The sequence below is a fragment of the Podarcis filfolensis genome (genome assembly GCF_964270895.1).
Source record: "Podarcis filfolensis genome assembly, chromosome: 1".
NCBI lineage: Eukaryota > Metazoa > Chordata > Lepidosauria > Squamata > Lacertidae > Podarcis > Podarcis filfolensis.
Genome location: NC_139604.1, coordinates 69,838,505 through 69,862,059, shown reverse-complemented (window position 1 = coordinate 69,862,059; position 23,555 = coordinate 69,838,505). Strand labels below are relative to the sequence as shown.

Genomic DNA, 23,555 nt, shown 5'->3' with positions numbered 1-23,555 from the left:
CATTTCCTTAAAACTTCAGTACTCCCTTCTAAACCTCTTGTCACCAATATCTCTTTTCCTTGCTTTTCTTCATAAAGGTAAAGGGACCCCTGGCCATTTGGTCCAGTCGTGACCAACTCTGGGGTTGCGGCACTCATCTCGCTTTATTGGCCAGCATGACTAAGCAGCTTCTGGCGAACCAGAGCAGCACATGGAAACGCTGTTTACCATCCCACCGGAGCGATACCTATTTATCTACTTGCACTTTGACGTGCTTTCAAACTGCTAGCTTGGCAGGAGCAGGGACCGAGCAACGGGAGCTCACCCAATCGCAGGGATTCGAACTGCCGACCTTCTGATCGGCAAGTCCTAGGCTCTGTGGTTTAACCCACAGCGCCACCCGCGTCCCTTGCTTTTCTTCATAACCCTCTTTAATTGTTTAACTCCGATTGTTCAGTCTGGCTCTTAACTCCTCATTTCCCCTAAATATTCCAAAATGGGTTACTTCACTTGCTTAGGGTAGGGCCAACCCCCAGTTAGTTACCCCTAGCAACATTACAACAGTTTACAATAAATCATGCAACAATTATAAAACCCCACGCAGTTCATCTGTATCAACTATTTAACAATACTCACTCCAAAATACACGTTTAAAATACAATCAGTTCATTTTGCCACATATGAACCAATGCTGCACCCTAGTACATGCAAAACACTCCCCTGCAGCTGCATATTGTAGAGGGAGATTGCTTGCGGTGAGCAACCTATTTTTCAGGGAACCTTGTGCTAATACTAATCTTCCCATTAACGGGTTTTTGAAAAGTTTCTAAGGCACCCATAGCTTTCTTAAAGCAGTTTGAAATAAAAGAAACAAATAGCAACCACAATTCAATTATACACATTCAAGTATTTACGAAGTATAAACGCTATCTAAAAAGCATCTAAATATCAAACCTGTTAAGAAGTGCATTTGCTCGTAGATTACTATTCTTTTGAGACGTCTTTACAATAATTTGGAAAAAGTGGCATACAAACTTGATGATGCCTCCTATAATTAAATCACAACTGATTTAAGTCAAACAAAGTATGTTACAATCCAGTTTTGTATTTTTCTCAAACCAGAGAATTTGATGACTGAATTCTAAACTGAGTGGATAGGAGGTTGCCTGCTTTTGATGGGGTTACACTCTCTCTGAAGGAGCAGGTATGTAGCTTGGGGGCACTCCTTTGCTGTCGCTTGAGGCTCAGGTGGCCTCAGTGGTGCCTTCCATCAGCTTCACCTGCTGGCCCAGCTGTACACCTCTCTGGACAGGGATAGTCTAACTACTGTTTTCTATGGTCTGGTAATTTCTGGGTTAGATGTCTGCAACATGTTATATGTAGGGCTTCCTCTGAAGACTGTTTGGAAACATCAGATGGTAAACAATTTGGTGGGCAGTTGCTCACCGAGGCAAGATGGTTTAAGCATATTACACCAATCCTGGCCCAACTTGCACTGCTTGCCAATTAGTTTCTGGGCCAAATTCAAAGTGCTGGTTTTGACTTATAAAACTTTAAGCAGCTCAGGACCACAATACCTAAAGGTCCACCTCTCTCCATATGAACCTACCTGGAAGCTGAGTTCATCACCTGAGGCCCTTCTTCGTGTGCCTCCTCCACAAGAGTTCCGGGGGGGGGGGCGGGTGGCAACACAAGAACAAGTCTTTTCTGTGGTGGCTCTCCTTTTGTGGAATGCTCTCCCCAGCAAGATTCTGCTGGCTTCTTCATTATGCACCTTTAGGCACCAGGCAGAAATGTTTCTCTTCAACCTGGGTTTTAGCTGACTAACATCCTATATCCTTTTAAATGTGTTTGGGGTTTTTTCTTTCTTTTCTTGTTTTTGTTATGTATTTTGTGTTTTATCTTGTATTTTTATGCTGTGAAGTGTCCTGAGATCTATGGGTGAAGGCTGGTGTACAAATGTAATAAATAATAGGAGCAACAACAAGAAGGACCCCCCCCCCAAAAAAAAAATTGTGTTCCTGGTGGAAATGTTCTCCTGCCCATTTCATTGAGTTCAAGGGACTCAGGTGTGCCTAATTATGCACAGGTCAGGTTTCCATGTGACAGCATTCAATTAACACTACTGCAGAGCTTACACAGGGAACTTGTGCAGCAGGAAGTGGTGCAGGGGTAGATGGAGGCACCAAAAATATAGCATCCCACAGCCATAGGAGATCAGAAACTGAACCAGGAGGGACCCTGTGCCTCCAGTCCCAAGGTAGAAGCCAAGGCAGTGGGTCTTGAAATTGAAGCATGCCCTGCATACTGTATGGAGTTGTGTGCAGCCTGTGTGTAGTTTTTTTGGGGGGGGTATTAAGAGGGCTTACAGCTCCTCTTAGGTGAACCTTGCCTATAAATAAATGAACAAGCTTAAGATGTGCCTCCTTCAGGTGTGAGCACCTGTCCAGAGAACTACTTGTATCTCAGAGCTTGACAACAAAGCACTGCATGTGTGTACCAGAAAGTATGCCTAATTCATACTACACTTCCTCCAGCTCTAGCAGCCTCCCTGCGCTCCCAGCGAGAGCGGTGTGTGCCCCGCTGTTGCCAGAAGCGCCTCCCTCCCCTCTTCACTTTAGGCAACTTGTAAAAGACACTTAGAGCCTCGAATTCCCACTCTGGGAAGAAACTCCTTCCCAGCAGGCAGCGCAGCGCACAGAGCGCTTACAATAAGGCCTCAGAGCTCCAAGGCGTGCGAAAACAAGGCTCTGACTGGGAACCTCGCCAGCCCGCGCTGCTGACCCTGCGGGGTCTGCGAAGCCCCAGCTAGGAGCCCGTCGAAGGAGGCGGAGAGGCCGAAAACTGGCTGGGGAGGGCGGGGGGCGATTTCTCAACTGTGGGAGGACAACTTCCTGACAGAAACAAGGCTAGATAAACAGCTGAAGGAGCCCAGCCCGGCCGCGGCTGCTCCAGGCTACATTTTTCAAGCATGACGCTTTCCCCGAGGCGGCACACCCAGCCCGGCCACCCCCGTCCCTCCTTAACCCGGCTCGGGCGCTTCTGGCTGAGGGCAAGCGCGGGGAGCCTTTGACTTTTTCCTCTCCCCCCCCCCCCCCGCTTCTCGCCTGCCTCTCTCCTCCATGCCCCTCCCTCTGCCTCATTAAAGGCGCCGCGCAGAAAAAAAGTGGGAAACCTTTGGCACACCAGCGCACACACTTCTCTCTCTGCCCCCCCCCCCCTTTACCTTCTTTCGCTTTTTTCCTCCTGGCCAAAGTGCCTCCGAGCTTGCCCAAAAAGGAGTCGTCTTTCTTCCGGGATGGGGGCGACTTGGGAGTGGGCGACTTGGGGGACGAGGGCGACTTCTGAGGGGAGGTGGCCATGGCGGAGGTGCTGCTGGGGGTCCCAGGGAAAGCGCGCCGGAGCCTCGCCGAGGAGGAGGAGAGTCCCCGCTGGAGCCGCTCACAAGCGGCTGGTCCCTATTCCCAACGGAAGCGGAATTATTCCAAACATTTGAGGCTGTTCTTGCTCTCTCTTTCTCCCTCCCTCCTTCCTTCCTTCTTCCCTCCCTCTCTCCCTCCCGCGCGCACCCAGAGAAGGGTTTTCTCTGCCTCGCTCGCTCCTACCCACATGGGCTCAGAGCAGCGACTCGGCAGCTAGGACTCACCAGGCCAACGCCGCCCCACCTCAGGCCCTACATTAATAAGCTCTCTGGGACACAAGTTGCTCCTTCCATTAGTCTCGCACGCAAAACGTGGAAATAGGAGCCGTGCGCCTTTGGCATCCTAAGCAGGTTTACACTGCGAAATAGCCCCCCCCCGCCTCCTCTCGCGTTCTTATAATAGGGCTTCTCGATTAATGGAAGGGTCTTGCATTCCAGGATTGCAGCCCCAGTATTTCCTAGGGTGTAAAGGGCAGACCCTCCAAGTGTCCCTGTATTCCAGGGACGTCCCTGATTTAGAGACGCCCTCTTGGTTTCTGATTTGATCCCGGAATGTTCCACTTTTCCTTAGGATGTCCCTATTTTCATTGGAGAAATGTTGGAGGGTATGGAGTTATCCGACATCTGAAGGAAATCCTGTATAGGGAATGTTTTTTGAAATGTTTTATTATGTTTTTATATATGCCCAGAATGCTGGGGTAACCTAATAAGACGTGTGGGGTCTAAATAGTAATATCATTATGGAATGAGACGTCCCTATTTTCATTGGATAAATGTTGGAGGGTATGAAAGGGATGGTTTTGGCCTGGACCTTCAAGTAAACAGGCATAGGAAGAGAGGCTTGTAGTGTAAATACACAGAATTAAAGGAATTCTGATGCAGAAGTCCTTCAACCTCATCAGAGCCAGGATCCCTTCTACCACAGTATTTCCTCAGCTTTCAGTCACGATATTTATGTGATTTTAATGTGCATAGCAAAATCCTTGTTTTCCTTTCCTCTGCTTGAGCTGCTTTTCTGCAGTTGTCCCTGCAGATGGGTGCTTCCAGACTGGGCCTTATATCGCCTAAAAGTCAAACAGATCACATTTTCTGTGTGTGCATTTGACATACCCATTCCTCCCGCCCCAATGGCTAATCATTGCTATTCCACTGGTGTCCACACCAATGGGCAGAAGTTGATGGAATGTATCTGTAAATTGTATTCCCTGTCCTCCACTGTCTATGTTTTGGGCACAGGTACAGGTATTTCTGTACCTGTGTGTGCTCTCTTTAAAAAATCCCAGAAAGTGTTCAATAGCAAATGTTACTAGCCTTAGTGCTCATTCTTCACAGTGGGCATAATGGAGGCTTATGTACTGGTGCAGGGCAAATCCATTTCAGTTTGTTGTTGTTTTTTGATATGACATCTTGCAGAAGGGAACCAGGCGGAGGGCCTTCTTGGTATTGGCACCCACCCTGTGGAACACCCTCCCATCAGATGTCAAGGAAATAAACAACCACAGTATCTGACTTTTAGAAGACATCTGAAGGCAGCCCTGTTTAGGGAAGTTTTTAATGTTTAATGTTTTACTGTGCTTTTAATTCTGTTGCGAGCCGCCCAGGGTGGCTGGGGAGGCCCAAATAGGGGGTATAAATAATAAAATATATTTATTTATTTATTTTTATTATTAGAGTAATATTTACCTGACTGAAGTAATAATAATAATAATTTTATTATTTATACCTCGCCCATCTGGCTGGGTTTCCCCAGCCACTCTGGGTGGCTCCCAACATAACACTAAAAATACAATAAGACTTCAGACATTAAGAACTACCCTAAACAGGGAAGCTTTCACAAGTGATAAAGAGTTCTTGCACAAGACCTCTACATTAAAAAATTATATTACAAAACCCTCTCAATCTATGTACTCCAAGTTAATCCCCGGCCTACATGTACCGTGTGGAGAGAGTGAAAGAAGAGCTCCTCCGGGGTTGTTGAATTTCAAATGTGCAGCAATTGGTGGAAATAGGCATGTTCACATGGTTTTCTCTACTAGAAACAACATGTACTCAGATGTGGAAGTATGGGACATTAAAGGCCACCCACCAGAAATAAAAATAATAATATATGCCCTAATGAACTTCACCAGGAGTGATTGTAGACGTATAGCAGATTAATTTAGATTAAATGCAAACAAAGTATGGGCTAGTATACAGTAAACAAAAATTACATTTCAGATTGTAGTGCTTCATGCCTCAATAATAGTACAAAGTAGAACAACAGATCCCTGATGGATATAGAAAGTCCATTTAAAGGACTGGGACATGGACAGTGTGTTTAAAACATAATTATTCATCATATCTGAACATCAGAATGGCTAAATAGGCACACTGGGGGAGACAAAATTCCTTTTACTTCCAACCTCATGGTTCTCATTAAAATGTTCACCAGATAATTACTCAAATTGCTTTCTTTCTATGATGAGTCCTGAAAACTTTGAGCACAGTGATTGGTCTGGATGTCACTATTAGACAAACAGCATCTACACAGGTTGAACATACAAATCTTGCTAATTGGAGGGCTTTGTACTTTTTGCACAGGTATAATAAACCCAAATTCCAGGCTGAGGAGAGTATTTTCATTTGGGAGCTGCATTGCAAAATATTCTGAATTTGTTAACTCTGGGACTAACTAAATAATAGAAATGTTTGTGGGCCCTGACATTTAAAAGAAAAACTGTTGGAAAAACTATATGGAGTAGAGAAGTTTCACACTGCTTCTCTCTAAATTACTTTCTAATGTCAATTTTCCTCAGGGTTGGTTCCCAATGTTTGCTCTTTTAGGGGCAAAAGTGGAGTGAGATTTGGAAATTGAATTTGAGAAGCAGTAGGCAGGGAAATGATGACTGTGTCACTGAACCTGCTCCAATTCTCCCACCCCATATTTAGGGCTCTGTTTCAGGTTTGCCTCCTCCAGTAAAAAAGGGTTTTGAGCAAACAAACCAGTTGTGTGAAACTACTCAGTAATTCTGGTGTTCATGTGCAGGGCTCTGTTTTTGTCACAGGTAATTCCATTAAATATTTCCAATAATTCAACATTCTGTGACAGAAAAGTTTATGGTTCAGAAGCTTTAAGCAGCTTTGGTTAAAAATGAATCTGGGTTGTACTTATAGCATTGTGCCATGTCACCAGTAAGTTTTTTAATAATCCAAGTAAGACATTTAAGTACATTTGTACACTAAACAGAGAGTAGCTTATATTACAATGATGATGTGCAACTCACAGTACACATACATTATCTATCAAGTGCAAATGAGAAATTCAGATACTGTACATCTCTTTAAAAAAAAAGGAACTAGTATCGTTCCGCCTTATACAGTAAAAGCGGCTTTGACAAAACATTATTCATGATTTGAATTTCAGTTACTGACCAAAGCAGAAGAGTAAACCCCAAATGATAATATGTTTGCAAGTTACAATTTTATGTAAACACCACACGATGCAATAAATACATAAATACTGAAGAGACCCCATCCTTTTTTCCTACCACCTTCCAAGACATTTCTATATTCTGTATTTTTCGAATAGTTCTCCTCTTTCTATCATCTCCTCTTGCAGCTGTGAGAATAATAAAAGCTTTCACTTTAGAAGAAAAGGCAGTTCTAACATTGCATGTGAACTCAGAAGACTGTCTTTGGTTCTAGTGAAAAATAAATCTGGATCAAAACATGGTTTGATACTCTGGTTTGTTAACTATATTTGGTTATGACAAATCACAGTTCCCCGAGTTCATATGTAATGGGAAACCACAGTTTGTTCTAAAGTAAAATAAATGTTAATTCTTGCCCTTTTGCGCTGAAGGGAGAGTGCTTATGGCAGGGCTCACACCATGGGCCTTAAATAAGCTATATTTTATAAAATTAAGTTATGCATTGTAACAGAATCCATTTTATTCTTTACTCTTTCAACCAGGTTCTGGAGTTTCACTCACTTCACACTTTTATGTGTGTAAACTATTTATTGTCCAGCCAAATGCAGCAGTAGCATTTAAGCACCTCTTACATAGCTAAGTCATAGTTTAGTCTTTCCAGTTAGAATTAAAAAAATAATTCAGAAATAATCCCTGAGTTTTGGACACATCTTTGTGTTAAGGCCCATACTGAATTTTCCTACAAGTTTTAAAAATCAGGTATGACAAACAGTATTCAAATAAAGCGCTAAACGTAATGCGAGGCATTGTTTTTTTCTAGCTGGGCTGCAATCCTCTGAACAGTTCAGTGTGCAGACTCTTCCACTGATTTTACTGGGGATTTGTCAAAGCATTCATTTGGAATATATCATCTGTACATTTATCTTGAGCGGCAACAAAAACATCCCCCCCCCATTTTCTAGTGAATACAGTCATTACAAGAAGGTGACCCATCTTTGTGTTGAGATTGTGTGCTGCGTATTTGACTTTTACACAAAACTAAAGATCACAAAGTGGTACAATTCATGGTGTGAAAGCACCATGTAAAATCCACTGCAATACTGTATATTTCTGCCAATGTATTCCATCACCATCTTTGGTTAGAAGCTGTAGAAGTTTCACTTGATCCCTCTACATTTTGTTTAGGATGATCCCTTTGATAACTCAGCAGCACAAATTGCAAATATTTGCCACTGTGCAGTATTAAATCTTATTTAGTAGACAAAGTCCCTTCTATTCTGTACACACATAGTGCATTTTTTAAGCAATACAATTCACAATAACACTTTTTCTGCTGCTTACAATGTACACATATAATCTGTAATTTAAAGAATATCTTCTTCCACTACAAGAAATGCTGCTTAAGGTTAATGTGTTGCTATACGGGTGATGCTTGTTTTAAAAATTGTAACACTTTGCTTTGTGACATATTCATGAAGTAAAACATGCAGAAGGAACAATCACAAATACGGACAGGTGAATGAAAAATGATACAATCTTGGTTTTGCTTTCAACTAAATCAATACTATAGTTCCGTGACTTTCAAGAGCACTCGGAATTTAAATTCCAGGAAGTGAAAAACAAACCCTTTGAGCATCAATTTCTGCAATGGATGCATATCAGACAAGACAGGCATAGAACTCATTTATTCATTTTGCATATGTTGATGTGAATGAAGAGCTATTTTTAGAACTTGTAAGGAGAACACCATTCTTCTCATGGCGGTCATAACATGCAGGACTTTCCTCTCCAACAACATTTTAAACATGATCTTGCAGTGCTGGTGGTCACTATGCTGGAAAGGAAAATATTTGCCTGGTGCCAGTGTGTACAACATTGAGAATTTGTATTCCCTTTCTCAAACTCCCCAAGTGCTGCTTTTCACCTTTTTCTTCCACTGGTCACAGCTGCTAAATCCATCTCTGTCAGGTGGGGTGTGGCTGCAGCTGGATGGTTGCATGGGCTGGCAAGGTGGGCGATGAATTTGGCCACTCCCAGCATTCTGTCCTGGAACCTTATGGTGAAGAATATGTAATAAATCAGTAGGTAAATAAAGAAAAATCACCTGAGGCAATTGCTTCATTTTGCTAAAGGATAGAGGTGTCCCTGCTGGGATTCAAATAGCAGCATTCAACATACTCAAGGCCTTGGTCAGGAGATGCATTTTTTATTTTATTTTATGCTAATCTTTTCTATTCAGAGTCTCCAAAGATATATCACAAACTGCTTTAGGGAGTTGCTTTGGACTCAAAAGACATTTTCTATGTATGGGGTGGTGGAATGTGTTCAGCTAATTTTACAGTTCTTTGAAGCTGGCAAGAACATATGTCTGTTAAGAATAAATAAAATTTTAACTACAGGGAATGAATCTTATATTCATTTATAACTCCAGCTTCATATTGTATATGCAAATTAGCATTCAAATCCCCAAAACCTTGCACATAATGTAATGTGAGAATGACCAAATGGGGCCTTTTTATAATTCCCTTTCCTCCAGTGCACAGATCACTGGGTATCTGAAATTCAGTTCTTCTAAGTAGAAATTTCAGATATATTCAGCCTTTGGTAGTCCATCCCCTTTTTAGTAAACAAAACAACTTAAGTATCGAAAGCTTCATCTTTTGGTTATTCAGAAAAAATCATAATTGACACAGAAACCTTGAATTATGGCTGTGTACACAACATACATTTTAAAGCCCTCCCTCCCAGATTCTTGGGAGCTATAGTTTGTTAAGAGTGCTGGCGGTTTCTTCACTGTGAGAAATGGAGTTAGAGGGAACCAGGCAGAGGCCCTGTGCTCCCATCAGTTGTCAAAGAGATGAACAACTATACAACTTTTAGAAGACATTTGAAGGCAGCCCTGTATAGGGAAGTTTTAAATGTTTAATGTTTGCTTATGTTGTCATATCTGTTGGAAACTGCTCAGTGGCTGAGGCAACCTAGTCAGATGGGCAGGATCCAAATACAGTGGTACCTCTGGTTACGAACTTAATTCGTTCCAGAGGTCCGTTCTTAACCTGAAACCGTTCTTAACCTGAGGTACCACTTTAGCTAATGGGGTCTCCTGCTGCCGCTGCTGTGCAATTTCTGTTCTCATCCTGAGGTAAAGTTCTTAACCTGAGGTACTTCCGGGTTAGCTGAGTCTGTAACCCAACATGTTTGTAACCCAACGTGTTTGTAACCTGAGGTACCACTGTAATAAAATTCATCATCATCATCTCCTCTGTGAGAGTTCTTAGGTGTGTGCGGATGTGTTTTAAATGTATGGGGTGTGCGCAGAGTTTGGCTCTGCAGCATTCATTTAAGATTGTGCCTGTAAACCAGAGGTGACTGTATCCTCCAAACCTCTATTGGTATTATTTGGTGGCAGAAGAGACCTTTCTGCTGGTCCCTTGCCCTTCTCTGCTCCATCAGATACTCTTTAATCCATCCGCTTATTTTTTATTTTTTTAAATCATAGTTCAATAGTTGCACTCTTGTGGTTTGTTTATTTTTCAGCAGGACCCAAATACAACTTTCAAACTGCTTTCTAAATTTAGGGGAATTTAGAAAAAGAAATTCCCTTCCTGGGCTTCAATAGTGGGAAATAAATAAAATAACTCTGGCTATCATAGGGATTGTACATGGCTTGTCTCTCTAACATGCCCAAACATTCTTATGGGACATGTGCATCTAAAAATCAATTGACTCAGTAGGCAAAAATATCTTGCAACTTTCTCTTGCTTCAGTACTTTGCTTACCATCGAGGTCATTTCTCCCTCTCTCTTCTCCAGTTAGTTCTGATGATCCTTGAATTCCAGCTCTTTGGCTCTGGGCACGAGAATAACAGAGGCTCAGCTATGACAACCAATCAGTTTTTAACATTAATATTATCGAACAGGTGGCACCAAAGCATTTGCCCTTTTCAGCAAGATTAAGAGCTGGGCAAACTAGGTCCATGTGGTCAAGTGCCTTCCATTCTCTTCTGAATCACTACCACCACCGAAATATAAATATCTGATCAATGGCAGGAAAGGTAACAATCTATGACTGAAAGTAAAAGGCTGCTCCATGCATTATGTAGGGGAGCACAGGAAATCACCCTACTCTGAGTCAGGCCAATTATCCAGCTCAGCAAATATCCAGCTCAGCAAATATCCAGCTCAGAATTGTCTGAACTGACCAGCAGTGGCTTTCCAGGGTTTTAGGCAGGAGACATTCCCAGCTCTACCTGGAAATGTCAAAGATTGAATCAGTGACCATTCACATGCAAAGCAGCTGAGCTAAGGCCCTTCCCTAGGGTCAGTGCAATGCAGTGTTTGAAGTACTTAATCGGCCCAGAAGCTTACTGATTAACTTTGGGCCAGTATCCACCTCTCAGCCTAATTGTGGGATTGTTGTGAAGAGGAAATGAGATGGTCCTATATATCCTGAAAGAAGGGTGGGATGAAAATGTAAAATAAATATGTACAAATGTATTGTCCACTGTTCTAGGGAGAGGTTTGTGTCATTGTCCCACCACATTGGGTGCTGACGCAAGCTAGGGCCTTCCCTGTGGTGGCATCCGGAATTCAAATGCCTTTTTCCAAGAGGTGTGCATGGCACCAAAACTTGCAGCTCCAGTACAGGAGCGACCTATTTTGATCAGGCATGTATGCATGGCCATAGTCAGGGGGTCATCTGCCCCCTCCTAAATCAAGTAAATAAATAAAAAATCTTAACAAAAAGTAAAAATTGTAGAAAGACTTTTGACAGGTGTTTCTGAGCACGTGGGGTCAAAAGAAGGTAATTTAAAACAACGGTTGTTGAAACATTTCATTCCAAATCTGCTAGACAGAGCCAGACAGAGGATAATGACAGGTGAGTTTCCTGCCCCCCCCAACTTAAATCCTAGCTAGGTTAAATATAGTTAATATTTAATGGTTATAATTGAATTTACTGCTGATTATCTGTTGTTGCTGTTGGCTGTTTTATTAGATGCGTATTTCTTTTACTATATTTTATTTTGGGTTGTTTTAATATCGTTGTTACCCGCCCTGAGTATCCTATGAAGCGTGGGATATAAAGAAATGGTTACTGAGCAGTGAAACTGTTTCCCCCATGCTCAAAATGATACATCTGCACATCCTCAAGTTGTGACAAACTGTGCGCAAGTGGGAGTCTTTTTCCTCCATGGTGGTAATCTGGCACTTTTACCAATTTCCAGAGGATGAAGTGCCTAAAGGCCCATAAGGATTCATCACAGGAAAACATATTCTCCATTGCTAACAGTACTTTAGCTCAACAGTAAATATATGTTTAAAACCAATGGTAGCTTTTGCGCTCATTTATTGTAAACCACTTCCACCTGCAAATGCCAATAATGTAAGAAGGAGCAGTACTCTATCTCTGTACTTTAATGGCGATATGCTATGCAAGGCGTAATGCAGCAATTTAGTTCAATAATGGGCATCTGCATGCATCAGGAAGAATATCCTCTGCCTCGAACAAGCGAATATTCTCCCCATCTCTGATATTTTCGCCACTAATGGCAAACAGTGAGTTCTTACTTACATGATCAGCAGTTCAGATTCATAGCGCATTAATTTATTCTTCTCCAATACCAGCTCAAACCATTCATGTAACAGTTGAGTTTCATCTTGTGTGCTTGAATCTGTTTAAGATATTAAAAAAATAAATTTGCAATATCTGGTTTTCCTCCCCGTGATAACACTGCCATGTCCCCCCAAAAAACATATTCTGCAGAGACCGATTTTTTTTTAATCAAATGGATTACACAAACACCAAACACTTTAATGAAAAATTGCTAAACTGTCAGCTAAAATATGTAACCAAAAAATGGTTAAAGCAGTAGTGAGTAGACCCACAGATTGGGAAATCCCACAAAGGGTCAGGAGCAGTCTTGGAGCAGTTGGTACAATAGCACTTCTGAAGCTCAGTGGGCATGGACCTAAACCACTGCCCAGATGTTTGGAAAGCAAACAGAATAATGATAAATAAATAAAAATGAAACAAGCTTAGGTACAGATCACCCTCAACCTGGTCTGTTTTCCAGTAAGAGTCCCCATTAGTCATAGGACTGAGATTATTTCTGATTCTTCTAATGCATGAATTGTTGCTGCCCTAATTGTGTGATCCTCAAAGCTTCATTTTGCTCATCAGCCTTTGGAGCACTTTGTTTCGCCCCGACACATGTTCTCTCCTTATTCAGTCCAGTAGCTAATGAATAAACTCCCACCAACAAAAGAGCCTTTCATTCCACACTCTCGCAATTATTAGAGGGGAGATGCATTAATGTCACGGAAGACTAGTGTTTGCAGGCCTGTCTCTAAATTCAGTTATTCAGAACCTTTTGCAGCTCGATAGTATTGCTTAACTGTGATGATTTTCTAATTACCGTAATAATGCCTATTAAATCGCCTGAACTCCATAAGCACAGCCCTGCTTAAATACAGCTTAACCTAATAAGGGCTGGTCATTCATTAAGCAATAATGCACATTATTTTTAAAAGAGTGAGTGAATGGCAATGTAACAGCTGGAACTGCCCATTTGACAACATAAATATAAATAAGCAACCCCACAAAATTAATAGGGTTCCTGAGTGGTTTGCAGAACCTATGAAAAGATTGTGCACGGGAGACTTACAGATGAGGAATAATCACAAACTCTGGCCAAAAACAGCTCCCTCTGTAGTTGTCTACCAATCAATATAAATAGGAGGGGGCCCAACCTTAATAAAAGGAATTAAATTACCACGGATCGGGAAGGGAAACGGGAGCTTCAGTTTCTCCAGACACACCAAGTAGGTGAGAGCATGACATTTCTGAAGCAAAGTAATTGATTGTCTACTATTGAGCCCCAGTGGACATTGAGATATTTAATGCTGATTTGAATGTGATGCTATCCGCATGCAGTTACTCCATCCCTTGCCATGTGGCCCCTCTGTGTGGCAAGCAGTTTCTTTTTTCCCCTGTCCACACACACCGGTCATGGCTGGTGTCCATTGGGGCTGGTAGGGCAGAAGGCAGGAAGCTCAGCAGTAGGGGAGCAAGACCCAGTGAAGGGCAGAGTTCATCCTCTTCCCTGCTGAGTACTACAAGGGCAATACTGAAATACAGGAGGACGAGGATGACAGCCAGTGTGACTCAACTGGCTATAAAATCCAGGCAAGTGGATCCAGGCTGAGGTTAGTGGGGTAGTGGCCCATTTGCCCTAGTGAACACACACACAAAGCGCATGGCAATGACATTTGGTGGACCAGGAGTCTTCAGGTGCCAGGGGAGCCATCTTGATTAAAATATTGGGGAGGGGGCAGGTACGTCCCACCGTGCATAATCGATCACATGATGTGGTGCACGCACAGCATTTGAATGGCAATACCCTGTCAAACATTTTATTGGGGAGTTTCCAAAGGGACATCAGCCTCTAGAAGTTGGCTCCTGTGTCAGGTGCCAATAGACCAGTGCTCTGTTTTTCTGTTGTCATTGTGTTCAAGGAGTACTTGTTGCCATTGGTTCTCAGGCAAATACAGAAAAAGCGTGGTGGTAGGGAATGGGGGGGGGGGAATTGCTCCCTTAAGTGTTATTTTGACGACCAGCACAACACAAACGTTAACAATGGAACAATGAGGGTCTGCCTGAACAATAACAAGACAACAAGCAAGCAGAAGCAGTAGAAAAAGAAGGGGAAAAAATGAAGATTCTGTTTCCAGGATTAAATAAAACACTGTAACCAAAATCTGTGCTCTTACACATTTGTTATCATAGATAATGTATGAGTTTTATACTAACTCACAAAAGAAAATATGAGCTGAGCAAACTGAAATCAAAGAAATTGTCTGAGGATCTCCCTCTTGTGGCCAGGCTGCTCTTGAATGTTAAACATTTTACCTCACTGCAGGCTGAAAATTCAACTCTGTGATCAGGGTCAGCTTGCAGTCACATGCATCAGACTATAGCTTCCAGGGAAATGTTTTAACAATAGTTTCCTCAACCCCAGCTCCATACTTTGCCCATCAGATCTATACCGGAAGTTGCAAACTGAACAGAAAGCTACATTCCATGAAATTTTCAAAACCAGATGTACAATCACCAGGAAAGCTAGCATATTCTTCAGATATCCTCAGGTTTCCTGCTCTGTTTACCTGATTCTCCTCGTAGTTCCCTCTCAAGCTGAACACCATACACCTCCAGAGCTCGCTGCTTCTCCTCCACTTCTTCCAGTTGTCGCTGGATAGCCTGGACAGATTCATACACATGTTTCAAGCAACAAATTTGCCAAAGGAGTACTTAGGAATATATGAAGCTACCATATTGGTCTGTCTGAGTCAGTGTTTTCTACTCTGATTGGGCATATGAAAGTCACAGGCAGGAACTGACTGTCCCATCCAATAAATGGTAAACTGGAAATATTGGGGGCTTTGCTTTGGAGCTTCAGCATTATTATTATTATTATTATTATTATTATTATTATTATTATTAATTATTATTATTATTATTATTATATTAATTAAATTTGTATACTGCCCATCTGGTGATCACAGGGTAGTTCACAACATACAATATCCAACACATGTTGGTCACTGAGCTCTAGGCATCACTGCCATTTCCCCAATATCATCTTAATCACCTAACAAATATTCCTTTTAAATACAGGCAAGTGAATTTATCTGAATGGCTCTGGCATATCTGATGCCAGGGAGAAAATGGAATGGCAGGAAAGGTTTTGGGATCTTATAAATTCACCTGCATTGTCCCAGACTGGCAGCATTACCAGATTCCACCCTGCATAAGTGTTTTTGGGGCACTATATATGCAGCTATGATAGTTGGTAAACTTCTACTCAGTCTAGGAAATACAACATGCTCATCCACCACACCAGCTCAAGAGAGACAGGGGCTGCATATTAGAAAATCACAGTTTCCAGTAGTTTAAAGAATATGTGGCTGTAACCACCATGAGTTATACGGGTGAAAACAAGGAACATAGATGACTGTATGGAGGCACACGAAGGGGAATGGGAGTCAGAGAGGACTGTGGGCTGTGTATCCGCCTCAGGCAATGGTATTTTGGTTTCTCCCACAAGGTCTTAAATTTACCAACCAGCCACCACGAAATGCATTTGGTTTGGCTGCCAGTTTTATGCAGTGCTTCTTTTTTGTAAAATAAAAATGAGGTGCCAGTACTCATATGTTGATTCAAATGCCACAGGTGCCAAAACAAAATGAGTGCAATGCGCAGTAAATACACTATACCCATGAGTACCATGACAAAAAATGGTTCTATTGAAAAGAACTCCTAATGACCTGTGCTTTATGGAGCCTCTTTAGTTCCTCTTGTTTAACCAGTTGCTTTGTTTCCTTTTCCAACTTTCTGTTTCTTCTCAGAGTTCTTTTGGTCTACAAAAAAGAGAGAAGTAATCAATACTTTGTACTTAGCCACAGCTTTTCATAGACTTTTCTTTTAATGTGGATGTTAAGTAGTTTTTGACTGTGTTGGCCAGGCACATTCTGAGCCATTTGTCCTCATCAATAGGGACCTTGCTGCAATCTTAGCTAGGCATTAGCATTTTCTGTCAATAATGTTCCATCAATGAAGATGAAACTGCAGACCAAGACCAAGACAAATTATCTTGGTGACTAAAAAGTAACTCTAGGGAGTGCAAAGTTGCCACTCAAATCTTGACCTACTTGCTATATCTGCAAAATGCTAATAATTCAGTCCATTGCGGAAGAAGAGGAGCATATATTTTGATGAGAAAAGCAGTCAGGATTCAGATGACAGTTTGGCCTACTAAGTTTATGAGATGATAGTTTGCCATGCATGGAGACTCTCACCAAGAACGAGATGTAGATAGAACAATACCTATTTTGGAAGTAGGATAATTGTGGAAAAAACCATGTGAAACAGTAGATAGAGCATGAAGAGCTTTCAAACTGAAGGTCAAAGACTATTTGCAATTTAATAACTAGGCTGCTTATAACTTTATAGAGTTTTCCAAAACACACAGAGGCATGATTGTGCCAAACATGTTTCTTTTCATGTATCTATCCCTTTACATATTGTTGCACACTATCTCTACATCTGAGTGTTGTGAGATTCCAGGGGTCCAGGCACTTACCCAGGGTTTGTGTATCCTTCAAGAATTAGGCACAGCAGAGACTGTGGTGTCTTTATGATATATGGTTTTATATACAACCCGCATCTAGATGGAGGGATTGCAGAACATTCACATCCTGTGAGCATCTGGCTTCCCCCTTAAGGATAGCATTGGATTCAAAGGACAGCAATAAGCCATCTTCTGTGTCTCTTAGTTCTAACCCGTTATCCTCAGCTCATATGGAGTTCTGCCTCTCTTTCTCCTTCTTGCTGCTAATTGACTCCAAGGACCTCCCCCCAGCCTACATCATTCAAAGCTGAAACCATAAACCTAGCCCAGGCATAGGCAAACTCGGCCCTCCAGATCTTTTTGAGACTGCGTCCCATCATCCCTGTCCACTGGTCCTGTTAGCTAGGGATGATGGGAGCTGTAGTCCCAAAACATCTGGAGGGCCGAGTTTGCCTATGTCTGACCTAGCCTTATCTGCCCATTAGAACCCAGCAAAGAAGTCTTGCCCTCTGATGGTTTCCTTGATAGGCCATGACTTGCCTTTGTCCCCGGCTAATAGCCTATCCAGCTAACTCTGTGAGTTGGCGTGGCTCATTAGCATATCTAAATTTGGCAATGTTTAATCAATGCTTGATTAATTCTAACTTTTACTAAATCCAGGAATTATGGGGAGAATCTGGCCCTCAGGAATTTAGGGGAATCTGGCCTCCCACAAGCCCATAACAATATATAAAGCAAAGTTCTCTCTCCTGGCTGCTTTTCCCCTTCAGGTTTCCAAAATTGTCTCTTGGCATTTGTTAAATGTAAGGCAAGCCTGCTGGATCAGGCCAATGGCCTATCCAGTCCAGCATCCTGTTCCCACAGTTACCGACCAGATGCCTGTGGGAAGCCTGCAAGCTGGACATGAGTGCACACTGCCCACCTGCAGCTCCCAGCATATGCCACTGACAGTGGAGGTAGAACATAGCCGTTATACACATATTTGTGTAGGAGATGCTTGGAAATGGAGTGGAAAAGGTGGGAGACAAACCAGCTGGTAGAAGATTGCTGTAGATAGAACACCACTGCAAATATCAGCAAGAACAAAAAGTGCACGCCTGGCTCCAAACTCAGCCCAGTTAGCATCACCAGCAAATAACTTGTTCTCAAAGGCACTGTTCTCCAATGGCACAGCTGAAACACTGTGCCGTCAGGGCCTATCTTGAATCTTGGCAGAAATGCATCCTCTTATACCTCTTGCACTAGTATCAGTTACAGTAAGTGCAGCATACTCATCACTTTGGCGTCATTTTCATTTATTTTCTAGTAAAATATATCCAAAAAAAGGAAAATACAACAGTATCTACGAAATCACACAGAAGCAATCCTCTTTACATCACTTGATTTATACTACTTTTTGACTTAATTAGAACCTCAATTCCAGCTGGGGGACCATGCATTTTTATCTGGCTTAATTATTTTCCAGCCTACAGCAATAAGGAAGATAACTGGTTTTAACTCTTCCAATCTACGTTTGGTTAATTTTATTCTTCTTGTTACTCCAATAAACATGTCATTGCCACATGGACCAATATACACGTTAAAGCCGTATTACTGAAACTATTAGTTTATTAAGTTTGTAACAGCTTGGGACCAGTTTGTTTGAAGGATTGCCTTGCCTCATACGTACCTCCTCAATCACGACAATCTGCAAAATATTTGCGTTTGCAAGTGCCACGTAATGTTCATTTCTCATTTATAAGAAACTAGTTTTGTAGTGTGGCAGCAACCATGCTCTGAACTCCTGGCTATATTATCACCAGACAGGCACCCTCACTGCACTGTTTTAGAGGCCCACTAAAAACTTACTTCATTTCGGCAAGCCTACCCAGACAAGCAATGTGGTTTGGTGGGATTCAACTAAAGAGCTCTTTCAGCAGAAGCCTTGCACAAAGACTTCCCACTTGCACAGTGGGGGTTTCTCTCCTCTCCTCCCCCGTGCACTCCTAAAATCGGCTCAGGTGGGGGTGGGGGGGTCAGGAGAACCCCCAGAACAGCACAAGAAGGGAAGGGGGGGAATTGTTCCATCTGCCAAGTTGAAATGTTTGTGCAGGCAAAAGCACTGAAAGAGGGGAACAGTGAAATCCACCCACTGTGTATAATTGGTTTCTGATTATATCTGTATATTTAAGTAAGTATTTTACATTTATTTACACTATGTTATGTAAAACACACACACACACACACACACACACACACACACATATTGAGGCAGCATTCCTTTGAGTACCAGTTTGCAGAGAACCAGAATTGGGAAAAGCGTTGCTGCTCTCATATTTCACTTGTGGGCTCAGAGGCATTCGGCTGGCCATTGTGGGAAACACATATCTAGACTAGATAGGCCTTTGGCCTGATCCAGAAGTGCTTTTTATTATGTTCTTATGGTGGTGTTGTTGTTGTTGTTGTTGTTGTTGTTATATATGTTAAATATAATTATTTAATTGGCACAAAAATGGAAAATGCCTAAATGTGTATTGCTAACTCTGGGGAAATCCCCCTGCAATATTCTAAGCAATGCTGAGCTTTAGCTGAGTTGATAATTGACTATTGTCTTCTGCTAGCTAATGTGAGTGTTTAACCTCTGATCAGGTGATTAAGGTACTGAACTGCAAATCACATCTTGAAAGGGAGTTGCTTTTAGCCTGTGTTCCCAGGCACTGTGGAAGTAAAAAAGGTAAAGGACCCCTGACAGTTAAGTCCAGTCACGAACAACTCTGGGGTTGCAGTGCTCATCTCGTTTTACTGGCCGAGGGAGCCAACGTTTGTCCGCAGACAGTTTTCCGGGTCATGTGGCCAGCATGACTAAGCTGCTTCTGGTGAAACCAGAGCAGCGCACAGAAACGCTGTTTACCTTCCCGCTGGAGCAGTACCTATTTATCTGCTTGCACTTTGACGTGCGTTTGAACTGCTAGGTTGGCAGGAGCTGGGACCAAGCAACAGGAGCTCACCCCGCCATGGGAATTTGAACCACTGACCTTACGATCGGCAAGCCCTAGGCTCAGTGGTTTAGACCACGGTGCCACCTGCTGTGGAAGTAGGGGTGTGTAAATGAAGCTCTCCAGGAGCACATGGCCTCAGGCTATAATGGAGGCTGTAATGGAATCCTGGGTAAAGTTATTTTTAAGATACTGAGCCTAAGCTGGACAACACAAGATCTTATATAGAATTATTTGGATGTATCTTTGCTGTTTTTGTTCTGTTTTGGAAGAAGTTCTGCAGGTAAAGTTTTGAATAATATCTAATGGGTCTGGACAATGTTTCATTCCAAAAAGAGTCAGTTTTTATGTATCCAGTCGCTTCAAATTCTGCAGTATTAATATTTGCAATAATATATTTATTTATGCCCAACCTTTTCCCTTAATGGCACATGAGGCAGCTTACTGAACCAGAACCACTAAACCACTAAAAACATCTGAAAAAATCAACACCACAAAGAAGTTGGCAATCTAGCAGTGTCATTGGCGGAGGCTGGAAGTCTTATTTTGGCATTAAGTGGTTTGTAAATTAATAAATAATAAGAACAACAATTGTTGCTGTGATTTCTTCACTGTGGCTGCCAGCACTTGTTCATTTATTACATTGTCCTTCCAGACTCTCTCTCCCTCCCTTTGTCATTTTGGCTAGCTGTGATTATTCCCTGGGGACCCCATTGTCTGAAGTGGGGCTCCAGGCAAATACCTGACTTCTTGTGCCAGTTCTGTGGATGAGAGGAACTATTGTAATGCGCTTTGGTTCTTGACACTCCGTAGTAAATCACAGAGTTCATTTTATACTGAACCTTTACTATTTCCAATATGGGGAGGGAAGCCTTGAAAACGTTACCTTGCGTGGCAATGAAGACCTGCCTTCTAATTCGCTGTCAGAGGATGAAGAGCAATAGTCAACAACTTGTTTTCTGGCAGGTAAATGTTCAGAACCTGAAAGAGGAACAGAAAGCTCAGTGGCGCAGGCAGTATTCTCAACCTGGGCTTTAAGTGGATTTCCCCCCATAGCTTCTGAGACTGCACCTGCCTGCAGCTTTGCAAGGCTATACCTAGCAGCAATTTGGAACACTGGCTAATTACATTAATTAAGCTTTTGGCAACTGTTCAAGGCCTTCACTGCTTGGCAAGTCCTTGGCCACAGCTACCCTTGCAAACATATCAAGTTTTATGTACGAATCAGTTAACTCCTACTTCCATTGTACGACGGCTCAGGCTTCCATTCAAAAAATCAGATCTGTTATTAAAATGCATATCTGAAGTTAGCCGTGTTATCTAAATGATTGTCTAAGGCTCACCATGCGGGCTAATTGAATGCACCAAGTCTGAGCCAGCTCTTAAACAAATTACCCTTATGTGGTTTGTAGCATCTGGCACCCATTTTTACTCTGTGACATCTGCTCAGTGTAAAAGAGCTGGCGTCAGAATGTCTGGTCATATAAAAAAAGTCACAAATATAATCAGAAGCAAATGGACTTCACGGAGGAGGTTTTATCACACGGCCTCATGCAACATAAATATTTCATTAATTAGGCCTAAACAAATGTCACATATATATTTTCTCTCCCTCGCTCAAGATTATCACACTATGTGTGGAACAGTAAATGCTGTACATAATGAACACACACACCACAATGATGCATTCTTCCACAGATTTCACTCATACTGAAAGTTCAGGCTGAGACCTGTGTTCAGAGATTCAAATTGCTTTCAATTTTGGACCCCAAAATTATATTTTTTCTCTTTTCATCAGCATAGTGTTTTAACAGGCCTGTAAATTTCCACATGATTTTTTTTAATGGCTAATTCATTTCTTCCTCCTCTCTAAGAAAACAGAAAAGGCACAGGGAACATCTGGTGATACACTTAACTTGCTGCAGGATTAATGATTAACACCTGGATTAGTCTCTGGTCAGACAGTGAGTGGCAAGCATATGCATCCTAAAATGACTGAGGGCTTCTTGGCACAAGCAGGATAACTGTCGGATGTAACTAAGGAAGTGTGAGGCTTAGTGGTAGAGCATCTGCATTGCATGCAGAAGGTCTTGGGTTCGATTCCTAGCATCTCCAGGTAGGGCTGGGAGAGACTCTTGCCTGTAACCCTAGAAAGCCACTGTCAGTCAGTGTGGGGAATACTGAGTTACATGGACAAGTGATCTGACCCAATATGGCTATGTATGTTCCTATTTACTATAATCCATTGCATGAATGCAACATTTGCTAGTAAGAAGGACAATGTGGTTGGCAGAGAAGGTTATGGATTTTGGGGATAACTAGAACTAAAATAAGAGTTTATCCCCTGCTGTCCCGAGGGCCGAAACATTTCTTTTCAAGTGTCCTTTGACACACACACAGGTTACTTACTAGATGATGATTGCAAGGTTACTTGTGTTTTGCAAGAGTGGGCACATACCCATGGCTCAATGTGCCTTTTTCACCTTCCTGGCTGCATTTTACACCAAAAGGAGTTTAAAAACTAAGTGCTGGAGTAGGCAAGGAGCTGCAGGAAGAAAACATTAACTGAGAAGCCATGTTGCTCACCGATCAGAAAAGATGTAAAGAGGGGGAAGGCTCTTTTGTTAAAGGACCTGGAACACTCCTGTTTGGAAGGATGATGCACTGCAACCCCCAGTCCATGATGGGCAAATTTAGGGCTGTGTGAGTGGTATGCCCACACTGGGCACTGAGCTGAGGGGGCACTGTCTCAAAGCCCAGTAAGCAAGGCACTGGGCCTTGGGAAGGAGATGTGAGGGCTCTGGGACCCTGCCAGAGCTTTGTGCCTCCTTCCCAAAGCCAGACACCTCCTTACCCATTTTTGGGAAGGCAGCCCGGGGTGGGGGGGGGATTTTGACCTTTGTGCAAAGCCCACCATTGTCCATAAGCAGTCTCAGGCAAATGGTGGGCAGTTGGGCAAAAGGAAAATGGCACCAAGGGTCTTATTGTGTCTCAATAAAACCTGATGTAACCTTTAAGGTGTTGGAGCCTCTGCAGGACTCTTCATAACATGGGTCCATGATATAGCCACAGCACTGTTATGTGCGGAAGTGGTACCCACATCCTAAAAGTAACATTGGCAGGATCCCTTCAGTATTCCAACTATACCTTGAGGATCAGAGGAACCTCTTTCCGCCTCCCTCACAGATGTGGGCTCAAGCAACCCAGCACACTCCCAGCTCAGTGAGCCTATTAGATTACATTCTGGGTTGGCTAGGCATGTGAAGTTAAGTGTGCCAAGACGCACTCATAGTGCTAGTGAATTTGAGTTATGGGCTGAATATCCAAGGATATTCCATTCCTTTGCCATCTTTGGAATCAAGGGAAAACAACGAACTGAAACAACCCCTTGAAGATGCTCTGCTGATCCAGGATGGCTAGAAATCCCCCGTGTCCCCAGGGTGGTGGAGCTAGACCAGATGATGGAAAGCCAAGTGTGCAGCTGAAGGCGGTGACTCAATTCCCATTGGATGGCTTTGAAGGCCAGCTGGCTCTATTAAGCCAGCATTGCACTACTGGAATTATGAGCAAGTGAACAATGAGGGCAAAGACATGTTGTTAACGGGAGCATCCCCTTGTTAACAACTGCAGCAAAACAGGCTTGA

General features: G+C 42.5%; 2 protein-coding genes across 8 annotated transcripts in view; both read right to left on the bottom strand.

Annotated features, from left to right (window-relative positions):
• PARVA (parvin alpha) overlaps positions 1-3,585 on the bottom strand; it is a 67,111-nt gene extending 63,526 nt beyond the window's left edge. Inside the window, exon 1 of the mRNA XM_083599851.1 lies at positions 3,206-3,585. Coding sequence (XP_083455977.1) covers positions 3,206-3,341 — 136 coding nt within the window. The 5' untranslated portion in view covers positions 3,342-3,585. The remainder of the gene's footprint in view (positions 1-3,205) is intronic.
• Positions 3,586-6,553: 2,968 nt separating this feature from the next.
• MICAL2 (microtubule associated monooxygenase, calponin and LIM domain containing 2) overlaps positions 6,554-23,555 on the bottom strand; it is a 141,452-nt gene continuing 124,450 nt past the window's right edge. For all 7 annotated transcript variants that reach the window (XM_083595899.1, XM_083595907.1, XM_083595905.1 and 4 more), the window contains 6 exons: positions 20,798-20,892; positions 16,134-16,226; positions 14,973-15,066; positions 12,382-12,481; positions 10,590-10,659; positions 6,554-8,863 (listed from right to left, as the gene is read on the bottom strand). In XM_083595899.1, the coding sequence (XP_083452025.1) occupies positions 10,623-10,659; positions 12,382-12,481; positions 14,973-15,066; positions 16,134-16,226; positions 20,798-20,892 (419 nt within the window). In that variant the 3' untranslated portion in view covers positions 6,554-8,863; positions 10,590-10,622. The remainder of the gene's footprint in view (positions 8,864-10,589; positions 10,660-12,381; positions 12,482-14,972; positions 15,067-16,133; positions 16,227-20,797; positions 20,893-23,555) is intronic.